Here is a 20174-nt window from a genome sequence, read left to right as displayed (position 1 = left end):
GGTTTTCTAGCAAGGGCTAAGGCGCATACGATGCGATTTGGTGGTCAAGCTACAAGTTTATGAAGTACAAAGCAAGGGGGTTGCAACGAAGTACCAAGCATGAAAAACAATGTTTTGCAATATCAAATTTTGTACATTGAACAATGAAGGCAATAAAAATAAAAACATATGGGAAAATAACTTCACAAGGAGAGAAATTTACATGGGAAAAACAATTGGATCGACGTTTCTGTATAGGCCGAAAACATGACTCAGAAATCCATCCATACACGAGATTGTATGAGAGTACAAAAGATGCAACAACATCATCCAAACCAAACCCACTACTTCCCCAAAACGTACAGGCTACACATCATACGGGGCAAAAATTATACATGGTTGTCGGGCGCTACCCGAAAATCATTAAACTAGCCCCATTCCTCCAATCCCTTTCTCTTACCTTGTTTCTTCCTTTTACTGCAATACCCGAGCATTCGGTTTCCATACTCAACAACAAGAATGACATATCACAAGCAAACAATAGCCAAAGCCGGAGGATGACAGAATACTTATTCCCTCGGTGAGCATGGACACCAATACCGTAAAGGATGAATGCAGCTCTCGTAATCTTCTCTTTCATCGCAATGTCCCCCAGAAACTTACAATACATTTTTCCTCAGAAGAAGATTTTACTAGGCTTTGTTGCTGCATTTACTCATTTGTACCGTCAAAGCTACCCATCGCATTTGCTCGCTTCTTTTCTCTCCAATTTTCACCCCAAACCTTTGCCTCAGCCACTGCACGCTCTCTATCTAGATCACGGTTTCTTGGAGTTTCCCGTGCTCTCCCAGCACTTAGTGGGCTGTCTCTCTGAGACTCTTGTCGGTCCAACCCATCTAAACCTCCTCTTCTCCCAGACCCAGTGCCAGTTTCAACCCTCCCTAATTCTGCGGCGGTATTCAAGTCCTTATTGGGGTCTCTTCTTCTGAAATCAGGTGAGTTTTTATGCCTAGCAGGAGAACCCTGTCGCCCACCACGTAGAGAGTCATCTGGGCTATCTAGCCCATCTCCCATGTTCCTTCGTTCATCCCTGTGCCTAGGAGTAGATGGACCAACTCTGTTACTTTGAGTACTGGCTGCATTTGGATCATATGTTTGGGAGGCTAAGTACGTCAGAGCAGTCACAACATCCCCTATTAGAGGCCTTGTAGCCGCTTGCTCCTGCAAACACATGGCTGCAACAGCAAGAGCTTGGTAGAGCCCTCGCATTGGGTAACGGCCTTGCAATAGCGGATCAGCCATTTTCGGGAACTTCCTACGATCCTTGAAGAGTGGCCGTGCCTGTAAACCGAATATCCACAAAACGAGAAGACGAAAACAAAAAGACAGCTTTGTTTCAAGTGAATTCGCGGAGTGATGAAAACTTATCTGAAAAAATATTAACCAAAATTATAAAAATGACAAATGCATACTTACCCATGCAACAAGATTATGCTCTCCAGGACCTCGGGTATTATCAATGGCTTTTCGCCCTGTAATAAGTTCAAGGAAGACGACTCCAAAACTGTAGACATCGGACTTCAGAGTCAGTTGGCCAGTCATAGCATACTCTGGAGCACAGTAGCCATATGTTCCCATCACACGTGTGGAGACGTGTGTCTTGTCACCAACGGGACCTAGTTTTGCAAGCCCAAAATCAGATAACTTTGGGTGAAAACCCTCGTCAAGAAGGATGTTTGACGATTTCAAGTCTCTGTATATGACGGGAGGGTTTGCTCTATCATGCAAATATTCCAAACCCTTAGCTGCACCCGCCGCAATCTTCATTCTTGTATTCCAGTCCAGGGGTTCCTTGTCTGATGGAAGATCTGAAAAAGTAAAAGAGAAGCAATGTGGATGATTTAAAGAAATTGTACACATCGAAAACAAACTTCAGATTTGTAAGTAATAAAGAGATTTGAAGGGAGAAGAAATTGTTCACCAAAAAAATAGATAATGATACTGCAAAATTAGGTTTTGGGGTTTTGGCAATATGACTGAGCAGAGTGTTTACTGGCCCTTCTCAGTGCACTGAATTCGAAAGTTAGATGTTACAAAAGTAATCAGTTTGCAGCAAAGGCCACTAACCTTCAAGTTAACATGCTCTTTCTTTTACATAGCAATATTTAGTTGTTCATTTGTAAGTACTGTGAAAGGTTTCCTAGAGATCCTTGGTACACTTGAACCCAGGTCTGGGTAGTTGACTGTCGAAAGAGTAGTTCATATCTTTGGAGCTATATTACTCGACTAAAAACCTTTTTGCCACTTAGCTTCACTTCAGGGCCTTTTTCACACATTTTTTTTCTGTTCCAACAATTTTTTGAAGGTCCTTTTGATACCTTGAGCTTGAATCCAATCACTGTTCCGATGGGAAAATCAATTTTGAAAAATTACCGTCAACTGTAACTTTGACAGGTATCACCCTCAACTGATCAGAAAAGCAAACAATCTAATGTCTATTCCTTTATTTCCATGCATTTATCTTACTGACCTAATTTTGGTTTCATTCATTCAGTTTTCCTATCATTCATTCAGCAACATAAGACGTATCTGGCATCAGACAGTAAATACACAGTAAAAATATCCCTTCTGTATTCTACGACAATGTGGCAATTAGATTAACTGTTTCCTCTATTTTGAATCCGCATTTACTACCATGTCAGCCTTACGTACAGGACTCAGCGCATATCCCATGTGCATCACAGTGCGCCTTTCTTGGCCTACTAGTCTCCTAAATGTACAGTCCATGGACTGTCAAATATGAAAAAGATGAAATTTCGAACTTTCACTACTCAAAACAAGCCCAGAACTATAACAGAGACACAATGTCATGTCAACGCAATAGACTCAAAGTAAGAGCTATTCCAGACGTCATGAACCGATGAGGAGAAAGATGGATGGGTTACAAAACTTAATCATTTTAAAGCAATCCCATGTTTGTCTCCAACAAAATTTTTAATCACTGGTTTTTCTGATTTGAATCCCGCAATCTCACTATGGAAAGCATAATCAAATACGGAAAAACTGCACAACGCTATGACTTTGACCAAGAAAGGAACTCATGCAGCGTAACCAAGGGATTATGCCAGCAGTTGAGTACAGACTAAAAGCACAAGTTAGATTAAATACATAGAATGGTCAAATAATAGCGGGAATGACTTATTAATCATCACTCATCAGCATTTGATCTACTTCAGTGACGGTAATTTATTAGCTGATTCCCTGATTAACTCTTGTTTCATGTGAGAAATTTTGCCATAAAAACAAACCCTAAATTACTATTGCAAGATTATAAGATCACCTTAAGGAAACTAACATTCGAGGACTAACACAGGCAGAACAAGTTATCGAGAATATGTATTTAAGATAAGATGCATTGCCATTCGCCACTAAATCAGGGAAGAGTCATGTCAGTATATTTTTCTAGGGTAATAAGAGAAATTCGATCTGACCATGTAAATGATCCTCCAAGGATCCCAAGGGCATAAACTCGTAAACAAGGAGGCGTTGATCCCCATCAGCACAATAGCCAATCAAGTTAACAAGGTTTGTGTGATGCAGAAGGCTAAGCATAAGAACCTCAACCAAAAATTCTCGATTTCCTTGAAGACCATTCCGGTCAAGTTGTTTCACTGCAACTACCTGGAAACAAATAAATTCATAGGAGAGATCGATCATGGACTACTAGATGGAAAATCAGCAATTGATGCTTCAAATGAATTCTGCATACAAGTTTACCACAATGCAGAAAATGCTGAATAAGAACCTAAATGTAACAGATAGTATCAAGACTCAGAAAAATACTTAAACATGAAATGGTGATGTTTCTCCATTTCATTTCGAACCAATGTACCTACCTGTCCTGTGCTCTCCAAGCGACCTTTGTAAACGCGTCCAAAACCACCTTCACCCAACAAACATTCTGGCCTAAAATTCTTTGTTGCAGCTGCGAGCTCCCGGAAGGTAAATGTTTGTGCAGCAATGTGTGCCGTAGGTCCATCTTTTGGAATAGGTGGTTCCTTCTTAGGATCAGAACCATTCCGTGATTTTTTATCTGAAAAAGGATCAAAGAAGTTGAAAAGGGGTTTGGTTAACAATGAAACTAAAATACATAGAGCCAAGCGAACAACTTCTGAAGCTATAGAAACTATTCAGTAGCCTAACGGACATTCATAAAATTGGAAAGAAACAAAAAAAGACGAGGAAAGCTAAGGACTGAAGTGGCCCAAATGATACTTCAATGTGAATGCACAAGCAAAGACCTCAGATTCAAGATCCCTAACAACGACAATTACTGCATACCGGGCACATATAAATTGTCATAACAGTTATTCTGTGACCATGTCAATTTAAAGCTTAAAACTAACATAATTTCTAAATGTTTGGTACATCTGGAAGTTAAAGAATGAACACAAAACGCCATAAACCGAAAGAAAAATGCTCGAAACTTCAGGAACTAATTGTAGATCTCCGGGATTGATTGACTTGCAACTCCATCAAGTTCAAATTCAAACAACACATATAAGAAAATCAACAATTAAGGAATTACTCCAACAGAGAAACCATAAAAACCCCAATTACCAAACCAACCAAAACCATCCAATAACAACCACAGATGCATCAGATCAACCCTACTACATATTTTACCAACAACCCATGATCACGGTACACCAAAAAAACCACCCAAGAACACAAAATTCAGCAGAACCACAACCCACCAATCAAAAACCAAAGAAACCCAGAAAAACAACTCGAAGAAATAAAAAGTTGGAGAGAAAAATTCACCAGAGCTAACTCTTGTAACATGGTGAGACTGAGCAGCTGAGCCTTCTTTAACTGATGAGTCCTTCTTGGTCACTTCCTTGACACCACCACCACCACCGCTGCCCTCTTTGTTTTTGGATGATCCAAAACAAGGAAAGCACCCACCCATATCAAACTCCAAGCAAAAAATCAAAATCTCCCCCAACAAAAAGTTCAAAATTTTTTCAACAATCACTCATCAGTCATCACCTACCTCCTTCCCCACAGTCCACACGCACAACCCAATCTCCCAATTCCAATCAAAATTTCTAAATTCACCCACTTTCTCTCTCTCTCTCTGCCTCTCTCTATCTCTCTCTCACTAGGATCCCAAGTGGCCATTTAAGAAGAAGATCGAGACCAACATGTCTGAAGAAGCAGATCAACAAATCGAAGAAAAAAACTGGTGTGGTGTAAGAAGAGAAGGTAAAGAAAAAGAAGACCCCCCCACCCCCACGAAAAAAAATATTACAAGTTTAAAAAATAAAAATAAAAGGAGAAAAATTATGTAAAATATGAAGACCAACAATAATGAAATAATAAGAGTGGGATTAAATTTTAATTAATTTTAGGATTATGTAGTCATTAGGAGCTAATTACTCATACGTAATGTTAATCTGTTGGAATAATTAGAAGATGCCCTTATGCCACCAACAAGAAAAAAGAAATTTACTTTTTGGTTATGCTTTTTCTTTTTTAACTTTTTATCCTTTGGGGTAGAGAAATTTTTATTAATATTCTATTGGCAAGTTATATGTTATTTTATTTTACATGTTATGATAAAGTTTGACGAAAAAATTTCTATGCCTGACTTTGAAAATATCTCTGATAAAATATCAACTAATATATTAAATTTTATAATTTAAACGTAATAATAACGATATTTGACTGTATCAAAAAACTATTTGGACGAATGAGAAGTTTTTAGCATGCACGGATTCTGAATGGTACACTATATATTGTTATTTAGGTGAAGGAAAATATTATTTTCACGTATTTTTTCACTTACATATCGACATTTTGTGTATTATCTCGTGTTATACAACAACAACAATAAAACATTTTCTCACTAAGTGGGGTCGGCTATGTGAATCCTAGAACGTCATTGCGCTTGGTTTTGTGTCATATCCTCCGTTAGAGATTTCGTTATGGATTCATTTTCATAAGGATTCGACGTAAACTAGGAGTGCCGGCTGTTGACTACCTGACACCCTCCCCCTCCTCCTTTATCTGAACTTGGGACCGGTAATGTAAGATAAACTTACACAAACGGAGTTTAGTGTATTATCCCATGTTATGAACACCTAAAATTCTCTATGGATGGACGTCTAAAATTTACAATTGTTATTAATAATTATGAATTAGGATCATCTCCGAATTTTCTTTGTGAGTGGGACCTATCTTTCGAAGGGATGTGCTTCCATACGCACTTTGTGATGGACATCCTTAACACATGTCTTAAAATTACGCAGACACTCTGGGTAGGGAAGAGGGGGGTTCCGATCCGTTGCGTTAGAAACTATTTTATTGTTCGTGGTATAGGGGTGTAAGCCGTTGGATGTAGAGATGGGTGAATGGGTTACCGGTGGATAATAGGTGTGACAATGCTGTCTGATCCAACCTTATTGGGGAGAGATCAGAGTAGCAGTACATTTCTGACAATTTTTAAAATTTAAAATCCAAATACCAATAATATGTTTAATTTTTTTTTTTTCAAAAAATCTTTTATATTTTAAAAGCGAAAACACACATAGCCAAATGGAACGGGATGCAATATTAGAAGGGGTGGTGTTTGATATTGATTATTTAGCTATGCATTTCGATTTTGCAAAGTTTGTGTTTGTTATGCGGGATAGTAAACTTTGTTGCCCATGAGGTGGTTTCGTTTGCTACCAAGCATGACGGCGAGTTCCTTTAGAATGAGATTGACCACATTTTTTATTTAGGTATATTTGTCGGTTTGTTCCTTGAACTTGTATGGAGTTGTCAATCTCCCTCTTGAACTTTAATTTTAGCCAATTACCCCCATAAATTTTTATAATTAGCTAATTTTTCCTTTGAACTTTAACTTTAACCGATTACCCCATAAACTTTTATAAATAGCCAATTTCTCCCCTAACGTTAGATTTTAAGAATTTTAATCCATCTTGATCACGAAAACAACACATGACAACTATATAAGGGTAAAAAGGATGAAAAATTGAATAAAAGTTTTAAAAATCTAACGCACCGGGGGGGATTGGCTATTTATAAAAGTTCGTGAGGGTAATCGGCTAAAATTAAAGTTTAAGGGGGAAATTGACTAATTCTAAAAGTTCAAGGAGGTAATTGGCTAAAATTAAAATTCAAGGGGGAAATTGACAGCTGCATACAAGTTCAGGGAACGAATCAACAAATACCTCTTTTATTTAATAGTCTTGCAGTTGCTGTAAACCTTGTCATTCAGCTTTAATAAATTTTTATCTTTTCGACAAAAATAATTTCAAGCTTGTAAACCTTGTTATTTATTACATTTACAATTTCATCCCCTTATGTTTGAAAGATAGGGCTCTATCTCTTTATTGTTTCTCTCTTTCACTCTCTCGGCTTTTTTCTTCTACTTCTCTCTCTCCTCCTTCTTCCTACCTCGCTCTCCTTCTCCTTCTTCGTTCTTCTCTCATCTGCTTCTTATTCGTATTTCTCTCTCCTCCCCATCTTTTTCTTATTGTTCCATAGATTTATGAGTGTTTTTTTTTTTATGAGAATGATTAGATTTTTTTTAGTATTGCTTGAAAGTATTTGATTTTGAGGTTTTGATGACTTAGAGGCATGAATTTTGAAGTTGATCTTGTAGAAGTGCATTTATTTAAAAATGATCTTGTAGAAGTGCTGAAATATTGAAACTAATCTTGCAAAAATATTGAAATTTTGAAACTAATCTTACAGAAGTGCTAGAAGTTTTAAAATTGATCTTGTAGAAGTACTGGAATTTTGAAACTGATCTTGCAAAAGTATTGAAAATTTTATAACTGATCTCGCAGAAATGCTAAAATTTTGAAACTGATCTTGCATAAGTATTGAGATTTTGAAACTAGTAGAAGTGCTGGAATTTTGATATTGATCTTGCAGAAGTGCTAAAATTTCAAAAATTGATATTGCAAAAGTGTTGTAATTTTGCAACCGATCCTACAGAAGTAAGAATTTTGAAACTAATCTTGCAGAAATGCTGGAATTTTGAAACTGATATTGTAGAAGTGCTAAAAATTCCAAGACTTATCTTGTAGAAATACTTTGCAAAAATGATGAAAACTTTGAAACTGATCTTGCAAAAGTGTTGAAAACTTTGAAATTAATCTTGAAGAAGTGTATGAATTGTGAAACTGATTTTGCAGAATGTGTCGGTTTTGCTTTCTTTAAGTAACAAATATATTGGGAGCACGACTACAATTTTAAATTTTTTATTTGCTTGTTTTTGGGCTAGGTTTATTGAAGTTTGAACTTTTGTCTCTCCTTAAAATGATTTAAACTAGTGAAGTTCTATGAAATGTATTTGTCCTATATATAAAACTCCCTATTTTATGGATTTACTTTTTTTTTTAATTAGAACATGTAATAAATTTACATGGTAAGAAATATTTCAACTTTTATTTAGGGTTGGTTTGAGATTGTGGTGCTTTAAAAAAAAACAACTTATTAAAAAATCTAGAACATTAAATGTGTTTGGTAAAACAAAAAAAAATGTTTTTTTTTTTAAACTGCTGTTAATAAAAGTAGAAAAGCATGGAAAAACATAATTAAGGTCTACCATGCTTCTAAAAAAAGTTTTTTTTTTTTCAAAGCATAGTAATCAATGCTCATTTAATGAACTTTCCAAATGGCAAATGTCACATCCCCGCTCAGGCCCCCACCACATCCCAGGCTCGACTCCGTCGTAGCACGATATTGTCCGCTTTGGGCCCCAACCACGCTCTCACGGTTTTGTTTCTGGGAACTCACACGAGAACTTCCCAGTGGGTCACCCATCCTGGAAATGCTCTCGCTTGAACTTGCTTAACTTCGGAGTTCCGATGGAACCCGAAGCCAATGAGTTCCCAAAAGGCTTCGTGCTAGGTAGAGATGGGAATATACATATAAGGCTTACAAGATCCACTCCCCTGGGTGATCACGCCTTGATTTAGGTCGGGGTGTGTCAGCAAGTATACCCCCACATGTTTTACAAAAGTATAGTTTTTGCCCCTATTATATTATATTAAATATTATATCTTTTTTAGTCATGTAACATATTCAAAGCAATTTATATAAAAGTTTACCAAACACTCAAACATTGTTTTTTTTATATATTATTAAAAGCACTTTTACAAAAAAAAAAAGGTTTACCAAACATTTAAGAACTTTATTTTGTAGATGTTTATCTTCACAACATAACATAAGCAGTTTTTTTTAAAAAGCATAGTAATACCAAACTAGCTCTTAATAAGTTAAAGTCACTTTAAATGGCCCTGTAAAATTATAATTTTTTTATTATGTTTTTAATGGTTTTTTCTGGTCAAACAAACCAACAACTATTGCCTAACATCCGTACCACAAGCCAATTACTCTGACTAAAAATTAATAAAAATATTTGACAAGAGGAAGAATTATAGTTCATAAATATAGGGTTGATGAATTCAAATGCGAATATAAACTTAAAACGGGAGACATTTTGTTTTACGAGACTTTTTGTCTGTCGCGTTTGGGATCTGGAATTTGAATTTGTTGAGAGTATAAATTTTACATCGAGAAATAAAGAAATTTTACATGTGTTTATAAGTAATGAGACTATTTACTATATTGTCAATTGATTTTATGGTAAAACATTAACTTTCTTCATGATATCAGAGCATGTTGTTTAACGTGTGAAATTCAACGACTAAGTGTGTTCCACATCATTCGATTTGTGTTGTTTACTTGCTAAACTTGAAAATTCTTCACATGTGAGGGAGCGTTTTAAGAGTATCAATTCCGCATCAGAGAAAGAAAGAACATTGCGTGTGCTTATTAATAATTGAGTTCATTCCCATATTACTAATTAACTTTATCGTGAAATCTCAACCTTCTTCAAAATTATTTACCATTTAATTAAATTACATCTTCATGATATAATATGATATGATATTATACGCTGCTTGACAGTATGTTTTTTTTTTTTCTATACTTGAAGTACAATTCAACTCGAATGATTATCCCACCCAACCCAATATGCACCCATAGTTCTCGGTCCTCATAGCCATTAGCTGAAAAGCTGAATTTAGTGGCACTCTACCTACGGCTGTGAGGCTGTGAACCTCTGCAGACTTAACAAGGACGCACCAAATTGCATGTGCTAATTTTCAGTAATAACCAAGATCTAGAAGCTCAGTTGACAACCCGACATACAGTCACAACGCTAATGTCAAACACTACACGATTGCCTCAACCCAAAGAGCACCCACACAAGACCTTTCCAGATTCCTACTAATAATACGAAATTCTACAGTGCACTGATGTATAAGTTGCAATGTTGGACGATTGGATTGGCATTGTAGTGTGTTGTAGACAAACTCTGATAGTGCCTTTACCTCGTCTAAGATTGGAAGTCAACTTTCATTCTCCATTGGAGGTGTATAATTGACAAGGTTGGCCTGAATTTGACACCGAGTCCAACTTGATTAATGTCAATCAACGTGATTTTCACGAGTTGGTTGAAGATCTCAGGACCATCAACACGTTGTGAAGAAAGTTGAAGTTAATTGACAATACGATGAGTAACTCAACTCCTTATAAGTATATACAAAACTAATTTTTTTTTCTTCTCTCTATTGTGGAATTCAACTCTCAACTTTGTTGTACACCTCTATTCTTCGATCTCTAGGGCATGCATCTTATCTTACGCCACTTTTCTTAAAAAAAATTAAAATAGTCCATTGCTAATTCTCAAGGACAACAAAAGCCACATTTATATAGGTTTTAACGTCATCACGTCCTAATTTCATTTGCTAGCCTTGGGAAAATCTAATACTACAACGTGAAAGTAGATTGGATTGGAATATTTTCAATATTATTTGTACGAGTTTAGGAAGAAGATTCTTTTGGTGGGTTAGTCCAGGATTATGTCGGCTAATCTTTCTATTAATAGTAGGGTTTAGGGTTTATGGTATAGTTTTAGAGCTTTCGAATCACCCTAAAGTGGGAGTTTATCACATTATCACAAATAGTAATTGCCCGCTTACATGAAGAAATGGATTAGTGACCCTTCTAATCATCTTTTTAATATCAACCTTTTTCAAGTTCTTGAATTTGCATCGAACTCTGCAGATATATATATATGAAGCCTTTAAGAGAAGAGATCCTCTTTTTTTTTTTTTTTTTTTTTAATGGGAATTGGTTGTAGGGTTCACACCACATCAAACTTTAACGATCGGAGCCGTCTATTTTTCAAGTTGTACCTCATAGATCATCCTTGCAAAATATTAGCCAAATCGGAAATATTTAAGACATCTAATTGGATTCAAAGAAATAAACGAATACTTTGTTATGTAAGAAACAATGAAATTTGATCTTGATAATTAAATAGGCAAATGGTTTTGGATTGAATTGAATTTTTGCAAGGATGATTTATGAATCAAGACTAACAAAATGGACGGTTCAGATTGTTGAAATTCAATGTGAAGTGGGCCCCACACCTAATCTCTATTTTTTTTTTAAATGAGGATCTCTTTGTATAAAAGGCCTGTATATATATATGACATGGATGAAAAGCAGGATAAGTACTTGTCTGATGAAATGTAGATGCATGCTTGCTGGTTCTGCCCTGTACCTTTTTATCCTGATAAAAGCTAATTAAGTTGAGTAAGGATGAAGCAACCAAAGCCACGCCAATGAAACACAAACAGAATATTATACATCTTTAGTTGCATGTGTAGTAATTCACGTATGCATGTTGGAGATGTTTTCTTCTTTATGTGATTTGCTACTTAATAGACAGGAGTATAGGACAATTATATACCATGCTAAGCACGCGAAACTCATTAGTACATACACGTTAAGATTAAAGCATATATTATACATTAAAGTGTCGTTTTCTTTAAAATATTACTGGACATACAAAATAATGTTAATTAAAACGGTAAAATATGATACATATAATCAAGATAAACAATTTGTCAACACAGAGACCCTATATCTACGTATAGTAACGTACATACTTTATTTCAAAACTACAATGCATCAAGTACTTGATTTCATTTCTGGTTAATCAAGTATTAAAATTATGAAGTTCATGTGTCCAGTCTTTGAGGCAAAAAGGCCGAATCGTATGTTTTATACTTTTTTGGGCGAAGTAAGTATGGTTTCTGCCTTGAAACTTCAAGAGTTGATGAATGGGCTTATGTGTCGCTACGAGATTGCTTTACAATGGAAGTACCTGTGGCTGTGTCTATGTCATGGATCCTGCTAAAAATGATCCATTCCCGTACTTTCACTACAAGCCCATATTTCTTACAAAAATTACAGCAAAGAACACGTCCGTACGTAAAGTACATATAAAAGTATAAACGTAAAAAATTGTCCTACATCTCCAACAGCAGCTCGTACTCGTTGATATTTCCTACATCTCCAAAAAAATGAAGTATCATTAGAACCTACAAAGTGCGACATTATATAATTACATAGTTAAATTCCGTAGCCTAACTAAGCTAATAACTTTGTATGATGGAAGATGTAATTAGTAAAGAGATTGGGATTGGGAAATAGCTACTAGCAAATATTCCTACAATATTTTGGAATAATTCAGCTAAAAGCAATGGTTAACTTCAAAAGTATCCCTCTTTTGCAAAGATTTGACAAGTAATTTGATAGGAGGCTCCACTATGCGTCTATAACAACAAATATAATGAAAATTTTAGGTTTGCTATGTACATTAATTCCCAGCTACCTTATTCCTTAGTAGTTCCTCCACTTTAGAATGAGATGATGATAATGCAAAAGATTATATATAGTGATAACTAAGTATATGCACTCGTCGATTTTCACATTAGGGTCCGTGTATATTAATTGTTCCACTTTTTATTATTGTGATATATGAAAGTATCTAATGTACATTTGATGTTTTCCTTGATTGCATGGCTTTTATTTGAGCAGAATGTCCGACAAAATATCTCAAAGCAACTGAAGAGTAGGAAGTAAAAACAACCTAAATTATGTGTAAACAATCTTATTCGGGAAAGAAAAACTTCTGAATTTGTTACTGAGTGCGTAACAGCGCTATGAGATGAGCTAGTACATCGAAAGGGGAACATAACTTCATATATTCTACTAGCACACTCCATAACAATACCAAATGATGATCATGATGATCAATGTTGTTCGTGTGAAAACAAACATTGTTGGCTCGCAGAGTAGTTTTGTTTCTCAGTTGGTATAGGCTTCACACTTTGGCCTTCAAAGAGGCTTAATCATTTGGTTTGTTAATTATCAGATGTGCCACTGTTGGCTTCTGCCAACATAAAATTGTAATATATTAGAATACATTATATGTATATTGAGTACTTGCACCACAAGTAGGAGAACTTTTTTTTATAAAGAATTGTGCCAACGTTTGGCTCAAGTTTGGTACTTTTTAATGTCTTGCATGTTAAGAACTTTAATTGTTTCTTGATGTTGGATCATAAACTACATAGATGGGGTTAAATACAAACTAGTTATATTTAAACATATCACGTCAGTCATTCACAACAGAAAGTAAAGACAGTAAGCAATAAAAGCAATAAGTAACTGAAATTGATATTAATATTGCTTAATATCACAATCAAGCAAAGTACATACCTATATGAATTAAGAACAATCGATTGAGCTCTGATTGGGTAAAAATGCTTCCTTGTAAAGGGTTACAACCAAACAGACTAATTGTCTTAAGGCTAGTTAATTGATACTATGCAAAAGAGATGGAAATGGAGCAAATTCTAATTGGTCTTAGAGTCTAAAGGAAGGTTTCCTAAAGTTCTAAGGTCTTGGTTTCAAGTTGTCTCATGAGCTTTTAGTTTGAAAGCTTGTAGTATGTTTTGTTATATGATTTGAGTGTTCTTTCCTCTATGTCCTTCGCTTGTATTTAATATACCATCCATCTCTTCCATCAATGCTTTCTATGTTCTCATTTGAAGCCGACCTAGGATTACTTTCCAAAAAATGATGCATTAATAGGAAAATAATCCAAAATATTTTGGGGGTGAATGAAGATCAGCATAACCAATACGGTGGTTTTGCCTAAATTCACGATCACCTTCCCTCTAAAACACCAAAGTACTTCGCATTTAATACTCTCTTCAGTCAATAGGAAAGACTGAGATTATGGTATTTTTGACAAGTTAAAAACAATTTAGGCATGCATTGTAAAGAAAAGCAAAGCTTCTTCTACAAGATTGTATTTCATTTCAGTCAATACACAATTACATGGATGTGTATATATATAGCATTGGGCTCTTTACATTTATACCCTTAACTTCCTTAACTAAACTTTTACAATTCTAACTAACCACAACTAATAACAAAACTAACCACATTTAGTTTTTCCAAACTATTTTTCCTCAACATAAATAGATGACATATCATCTGTCCTAATACACCCCCTCAAGCGAGAGGTGGAATCAGAATTGATGCCAAGAGGAAGCTTGGAACACAAGTAGCGGAACCTGGTTTTGGACAAAGACTTAGTGTGTAGATCAGCCAATTGATCGGCATTGCAAACAAACTGCACTTTAAGCAGATGAGCTAAAACCAGTTCGCGAATGTAGTGGTAGTCAAGTTCGATATGCTTAGTACAAGCATGAAAGACAGGATTGGAAGCTAAGGAGATGGCGGAGAGGTTATCACACCAAAGTGTAGGCAGTTTAGGAAGAGAACAGTGAAGATCACGCAGAATTTTACAGACCCAAGTAAGTTCTGCAGCGGTGTGAGCCAGAGACCTATATTCGGCTTCTGTGGAGGAACGAGCAACCGTGCTTTGTTTCTTAGCACTCCAGCTAATGAGATTTGAATTGAAGAGGTGAAGACTGAGCAGCAAAGGCAGAGGGAGTAGGAAGTAGATGAGGCTGAGATTGCACTGAGAAGGCCTGAAAAGGTTCAACCGCAGAGGCGACTGTTTTCCGTCGAGCCATAGAAAGTTCCTTGGTAAGTAAGAGACCGTGAAGTTCATCAAGAGACGTAGAAGACAAGCGAAGCATGATAAAGTCGATGAATGACTCAAACTCATCAGGTAAACCATGTAAAGTGGCAGCAATGAGATCACGATCGGAGACAGAAGAACCCGCAGCATGTAATGAATCCGTAATTTCCTTGATTTGCTGGAGATAAACAGAGATAGAATTGGAACCTTTCTGAACCGATTGAAGACGAGATCGCAATTGATGAATGTAAGCCTCCGAAACACCACCAAAACGCTGTTCAAGCTTCACCCAAAGCTCGCGAGAAGACGAAACCCCAACCGTGAACAGAATTATCTCTTCAGAAAGTGTGGAATTCAACCAGATCAGGAGATTCTGATTTTTTCATACCATTCCTCAAAAGTAGGATTCAGCGAGCGATCAGACAAGGGAGGCGGTGGACAAATCTCAGTTCCATCAATCACACCAAGAAGCTTATATCGCCAGAAAATAGGAGCAAACAACGCTCGCCATGGAAGATAGTTGGAGCTTTTCAATTTGATCGGCACCATACTTCCAATGTTGTGAATCGTAAGAGAAGTATACGAATTCAGAGAAGGAGGATTAGAAGCCAAATTAGGGGTTTGACTCGGAGAAGACAATCCAATTGGGGACGATTCAGATGGAGAAGCCATGATCCCAAAACAAGAAGCAATCAACGAACAGAAGAGAGATCGGAGAAGAAAAACCGAAGAATCAAAGTTGAAACAACAAGAAACGATCAAGAGAAGATCGATCGATGCAGAAGGTGGAAACGATGTTGTGAAGCGATAAGGCGAGATACCATAAAGAAAAGCAAAGCTTCTTCTACAAGATTGTATTTCATTTCAGTCAATAAACAATTACATGGATGTGTATATATATAGCCTTGGGCTCTTTACATTTATACCCTTAACTTCCTTAACTAAACTTTTACAATTCTAACTAACCACAACTAATAACAAAACTAACCACATTTAGTTTTTCCAAACTATTTTTCCTCAATAGAATAGATGACGTATCATCTGTCCTAATACACTGTTCATTTAGAGTAAACTTAGGGTGTGTTTGTTTCCCTTCACTAGGCCTCACTGGACTAGACTGGACTAACAATTAGTCCAATCCCTTGTTTGTTATTTGTGTGGACTAACTTAAGTGGGACTAAGTTTCGCTCGCCCGGATTGGATGCCTCACTAAACGGTCTTAGCGAGACCCCCCGAAACCCATGGGATTGCTAAGACCGTCTCTCTCTCGCGTTCTCGTCCTCACCTTTCGAAGCTACTCAACATCGTTGTCTTCCTAGCGTCCTCAACCTTTATCGGCCGCGATGACGACATCCAATAAATCAGAAAAGCCTCTCTCTCAACGCACCTCCCCTTCACGATCTAGCAACCACCAAAAACCCTAAATCCCCAAATCAAATAATCCTTCGAATTCCCACTCAATCCCTATCAGACCCTAACCAAATGGTCGAGCCCTAATGTTCAGATGGAATGGCCTCCGCCTATTCTTTCTCCGCATGGCCTCCGCCTATTCCTTCTCCGCTGGAATATCTAAATCTACAATTGGAGAAAAACTGATTTGCATCTAAACCAGAGTAGGAGGGAGAAGATGAGGGAGAGGGTTGATGGGCTCGAATCGGTGGTCGGGTAGACAAAAACGGATTGAAGATTAGATTTATAAATTGAAAATTAGAAGAAAAAAAGGCTTGGAGGAGGAGAGGGGGGTATCAACTCTCCTTTGTTGCTGATGCTTCTAATTTCCAACGAAGAAGAGAGAGTCCTGCCTGATTTTGCTGTAAAATTTTGGTTTTGATTGTGGGTCAGTCATGTTGTTATAATTTCTTCTAGGTTCCTTGATTATTGTAGAGGAAGATGGTTCTAGAAAAATAGGACAAAAGATAAAGTAATACAAAATATTAATTGATATATTAAATAAAAAATAAAATATTAATAAATATAGATTAAATAATATAATATTATAGTCCTGCTTCTTAGTCCGACACTGTACCAAACGCTTCACTAAGTTAGTCCAGTTTAGTCTAGTCTAAGCCAGTCCAGCTTAATCCCTGAAGCTAGTCCAGTCCGAGACAGTCCGGTGCAACAAACGCACCCTAAAAGTCCAAGTTAAATTTCCTTTGCAAATTGTCTTATTAGGCCAAACCAAGGCCTAATAATATTTTTTATTGTAAACAAGGGTAACAGGAATAAGCATTTATAAATTGGAAAGGCCACATGTGTTTATGTAAGGCTCAAAGCTGTCCAGATGAACATCGGATTACTGGAAGGGCCATATATGCGTGATGGAACAACACTACCAAGGATATATATGTTCATATAGCTGCAATAAAGCCGATAATCCAATTTTAATTTAGATTTAGCCATCAAAGAATATAATATAAAGAAAATTAATGAAAATGGTTTGAAAATTTTGAGTTTTAATGATAAAGACAAAATAAAGAGTAAAATGAATAGTACCAGAATTGACTGTTTAGTGCAAAAATATGATTTTTCGTTAAAATAAACAGTAACATAATCTTTTCGTTAAAGTTCTTTATAATATATCCATAATTTTCATTATTGACAAGACATCTGCAATTGAAATGGAACATCTCCGCCGGTAGAATTTCAGAGTTTTACTCAAGAGGGTACCTGACGCAAATTTATGCACCGATCTTCAGCCATTTCGCGTCCGAATAATGCTTTTGCATGGCACTAACCTAGCTATATAGGCAAATTAATTAATTTACTCAGAAAGCATCCTAGCCTTATTTATTTTGTTTGTGGTGGCATATGCTAAACATCTTCTTTTGTCTTCCATTTATTCATTTTCTTAATTAGCTAATTCAACCCACTATATTAGTATATATCAATCTGAAACAATATTGTATGATGCATTTTCTTTTGGGTTACAGCTACTAAAAGTTTGATCTATAGGGACAGATATTTAGTAAAGTATTATGTACGTGGATGATGTGAGAGAAAAAGATTACCTGTATATAGTGCTAAACTTCAAAAAGTATATTTAGACAAATACTCAAAAGTGATATGTAGTTCCATTGTACTTTAAGCCGCTGGATGTAACAAGAGGAAAGCAAAAGGAAAAATACAACTAAGTTATCCCTTTTAACTATTTGAGACACATATTAAGTGGAGCATCTGCTAATTAATGTTGCTAATTAGAGCCACAATGCTCCTGCATCTTTTAGCAATTTCTTTAGCGACCCATTGAGATGAAGTGTCATGACTGTATTGGCTGAGCCTACAAATTTGCCACCAATGAAGACAGCAGGCACTGAAGGTTGGCAACCTAGCCTTGTCAAAGCACACTCCATCTCCTTCCCTCTTGACTCCTCATCGAGCTCATAGATTTCAGGACTTACCCCTTGTTCGTAAAACAGTCTCTTGACTGCATGGGACATGCAGCACGAGCTCTTGCTGAATATCACTACGGCATTTTGTGATGCCAATTTTGTTACACGATCCATTAATGGATATACTGTTGTTCTCAAATAGCTAGAAAGAAATTAAAATGTACCCAAGAAGTGGAATGTATATGTGGCTAAATGAAAATTAGTTGGTAAGGATGCTTACGATATCGGATTAGGGTTTAAAGACTTAAAGGAACTTTTGTGTGGAAGCCAAGAAACTAGATGGGAATGTGAGCGAAAATTGTGGAAATGGAGCAAATGTAGGTAACGAAGCTTGTGGGTTTGCATGCAACTTACTAGTAGTAGATTGGTTTGGTGATGGAATTTGATATCTTATGGGCATGTATATATAGGCGCCAAATGGGAAGCTAGCAAGGTGGGATTACATATTATATGCATTCTTTAAATCCGATAGGGAAAAGGGAATGCAAAAGCGGAAGGTTCCTTTAGATATTTGGATTGATGCCCAAACTGCCCTTGATATGAAAGGCACTTGTTTGGCTCAATAGTTAATACACTAACTTATGTGCTAAGAATCTAAGACACTATAGAGATAAGCCAAACGTGGCGTAAAGTGGAATATGAAAGATTGAAAAAAAATATTTTAAAAAGGGTTGTTTTAATTACACTTACATATTATTTAATACAACTCACGTACTTTATACACCTCACACTTATTTTTTTAGTTGAAGTTTGTCTTACTTAATACACCTCACATACTTTTTCATAATACCCTCAAACCCTGCACTCTCTTCATACACCCTTCATTTTCTACATATACCTCATACTAACCACATCCTAGATGCAAACTCAGTGTCCCATGTAGAGGCATCGCTTTGTGATCGATCATGTTTAAGTACGCAAAAAATGGTAAATTTGGATAGCTAACCAAAAATTGGTACCCGTCAATCGGAACCCTCACAAATTTAGATGTTAAACCAAACAAAGAATTTTATTATCTTCGAATAACATGAATTTTATTACCTCCGAATAACTTGCTGCAATCGAGTTTGTAATGTGTAATTGCATGAAACATTCAATTTGTAATTGGGGGTTTTATTTGAATGGGTAGGTCTCACTGTCTTATCAATGATAAAAGTAAGCAGGATTAGCTTTTCATAACTGAACTAAATCGTAGGCTCCATGACCAGTCAAAAGCTATTTTCGTTGATATCTCTGCATGGATCACCAATCATTGGTTACATAGAATGCCTTAATTTGATTGATGACGTGGTTGATATCACTAAGAGTAAGTCTACCCCTAAGGACTTTGGGCTAGCACCCAGCGCATTTATCCACTCAAGTGAACAGTGATATACTGGAGTGAACAGTAATAGGCCAAAACATCTCCACCCCTAAAAAAATGCGCTGGCACCTAGCGCATTTATTTGGTGTGTGTGTTTTTTTTTTTTAGTTTATTTTGGATAAGATTTTTAACCAATTTCGGATAAAATTTCAAATAAACTTAAAAAAAAAACACACTAAAATAAAATTACATACTCATCAAATAAACTTAAAAAAAAACACACTAAAATAAAATTACATAAACTCATCAAATAAACTATAAAAAAAAACACACTAAAATGAAATTACATAAACTCATCAAATACTCTTTATTCTTCAACCACAAGCTTTTTGGTATTTTTTTTCACACAAAAAGTATATGAAAGCTTTGGTAGAAAGTGTAGAAAATATTGAAATGTGGTGTAAGGTGGAAGATGAGGGTCAGGTATTTATAGAAAAAAAAAATT

At 36.0% G+C, this 20174-nt stretch overlaps 2 protein-coding genes across 2 annotated transcripts; both read right to left on the bottom strand.

Annotated features, from left to right (window-relative positions):
- Positions 1-100: 100 nt before the first annotated feature.
- Positions 101-5320, bottom strand: LOC126606959 (serine/threonine-protein kinase PBL27-like). Its single transcript, XM_050274372.1, has 5 exons — positions 4804-5320; positions 3876-4072; positions 3471-3660; positions 1456-1847; positions 101-1320 (listed from the first exon to the last, which is right to left on the bottom strand). Exons 1-5 carry the CDS (start codon positions 4949-4951, stop codon positions 691-693), a joined length of 1557 nt encoding a protein of 518 aa, XP_050130329.1. The 5' UTR covers positions 4952-5320; the 3' UTR covers positions 101-690.
- A 12717-nt stretch (positions 5321-18037) lies between these two features.
- LOC126608490 (monothiol glutaredoxin-S10-like) lies at positions 18038-18730 on the bottom strand. The gene has a single exon (XM_050276422.1). It carries the CDS (start codon positions 18478-18480, stop codon positions 18172-18174), a length of 309 nt encoding a protein of 102 aa, XP_050132379.1. The 5' UTR covers positions 18481-18730; the 3' UTR covers positions 18038-18171.
- Between the last annotated feature and the right edge of the window lie 1444 nt (positions 18731-20174).

The sequence above is a fragment of the Malus sylvestris genome, chromosome 16 (genome assembly GCF_916048215.2).
Source record: "Malus sylvestris chromosome 16, drMalSylv7.2, whole genome shotgun sequence".
Lineage (NCBI taxonomy): Eukaryota > Viridiplantae > Streptophyta > Magnoliopsida > Rosales > Rosaceae > Malus > Malus sylvestris.
Note: the sequence above shows the minus strand (reverse complement) of the source record. Positions and strands in the feature narration are given on the sequence as shown.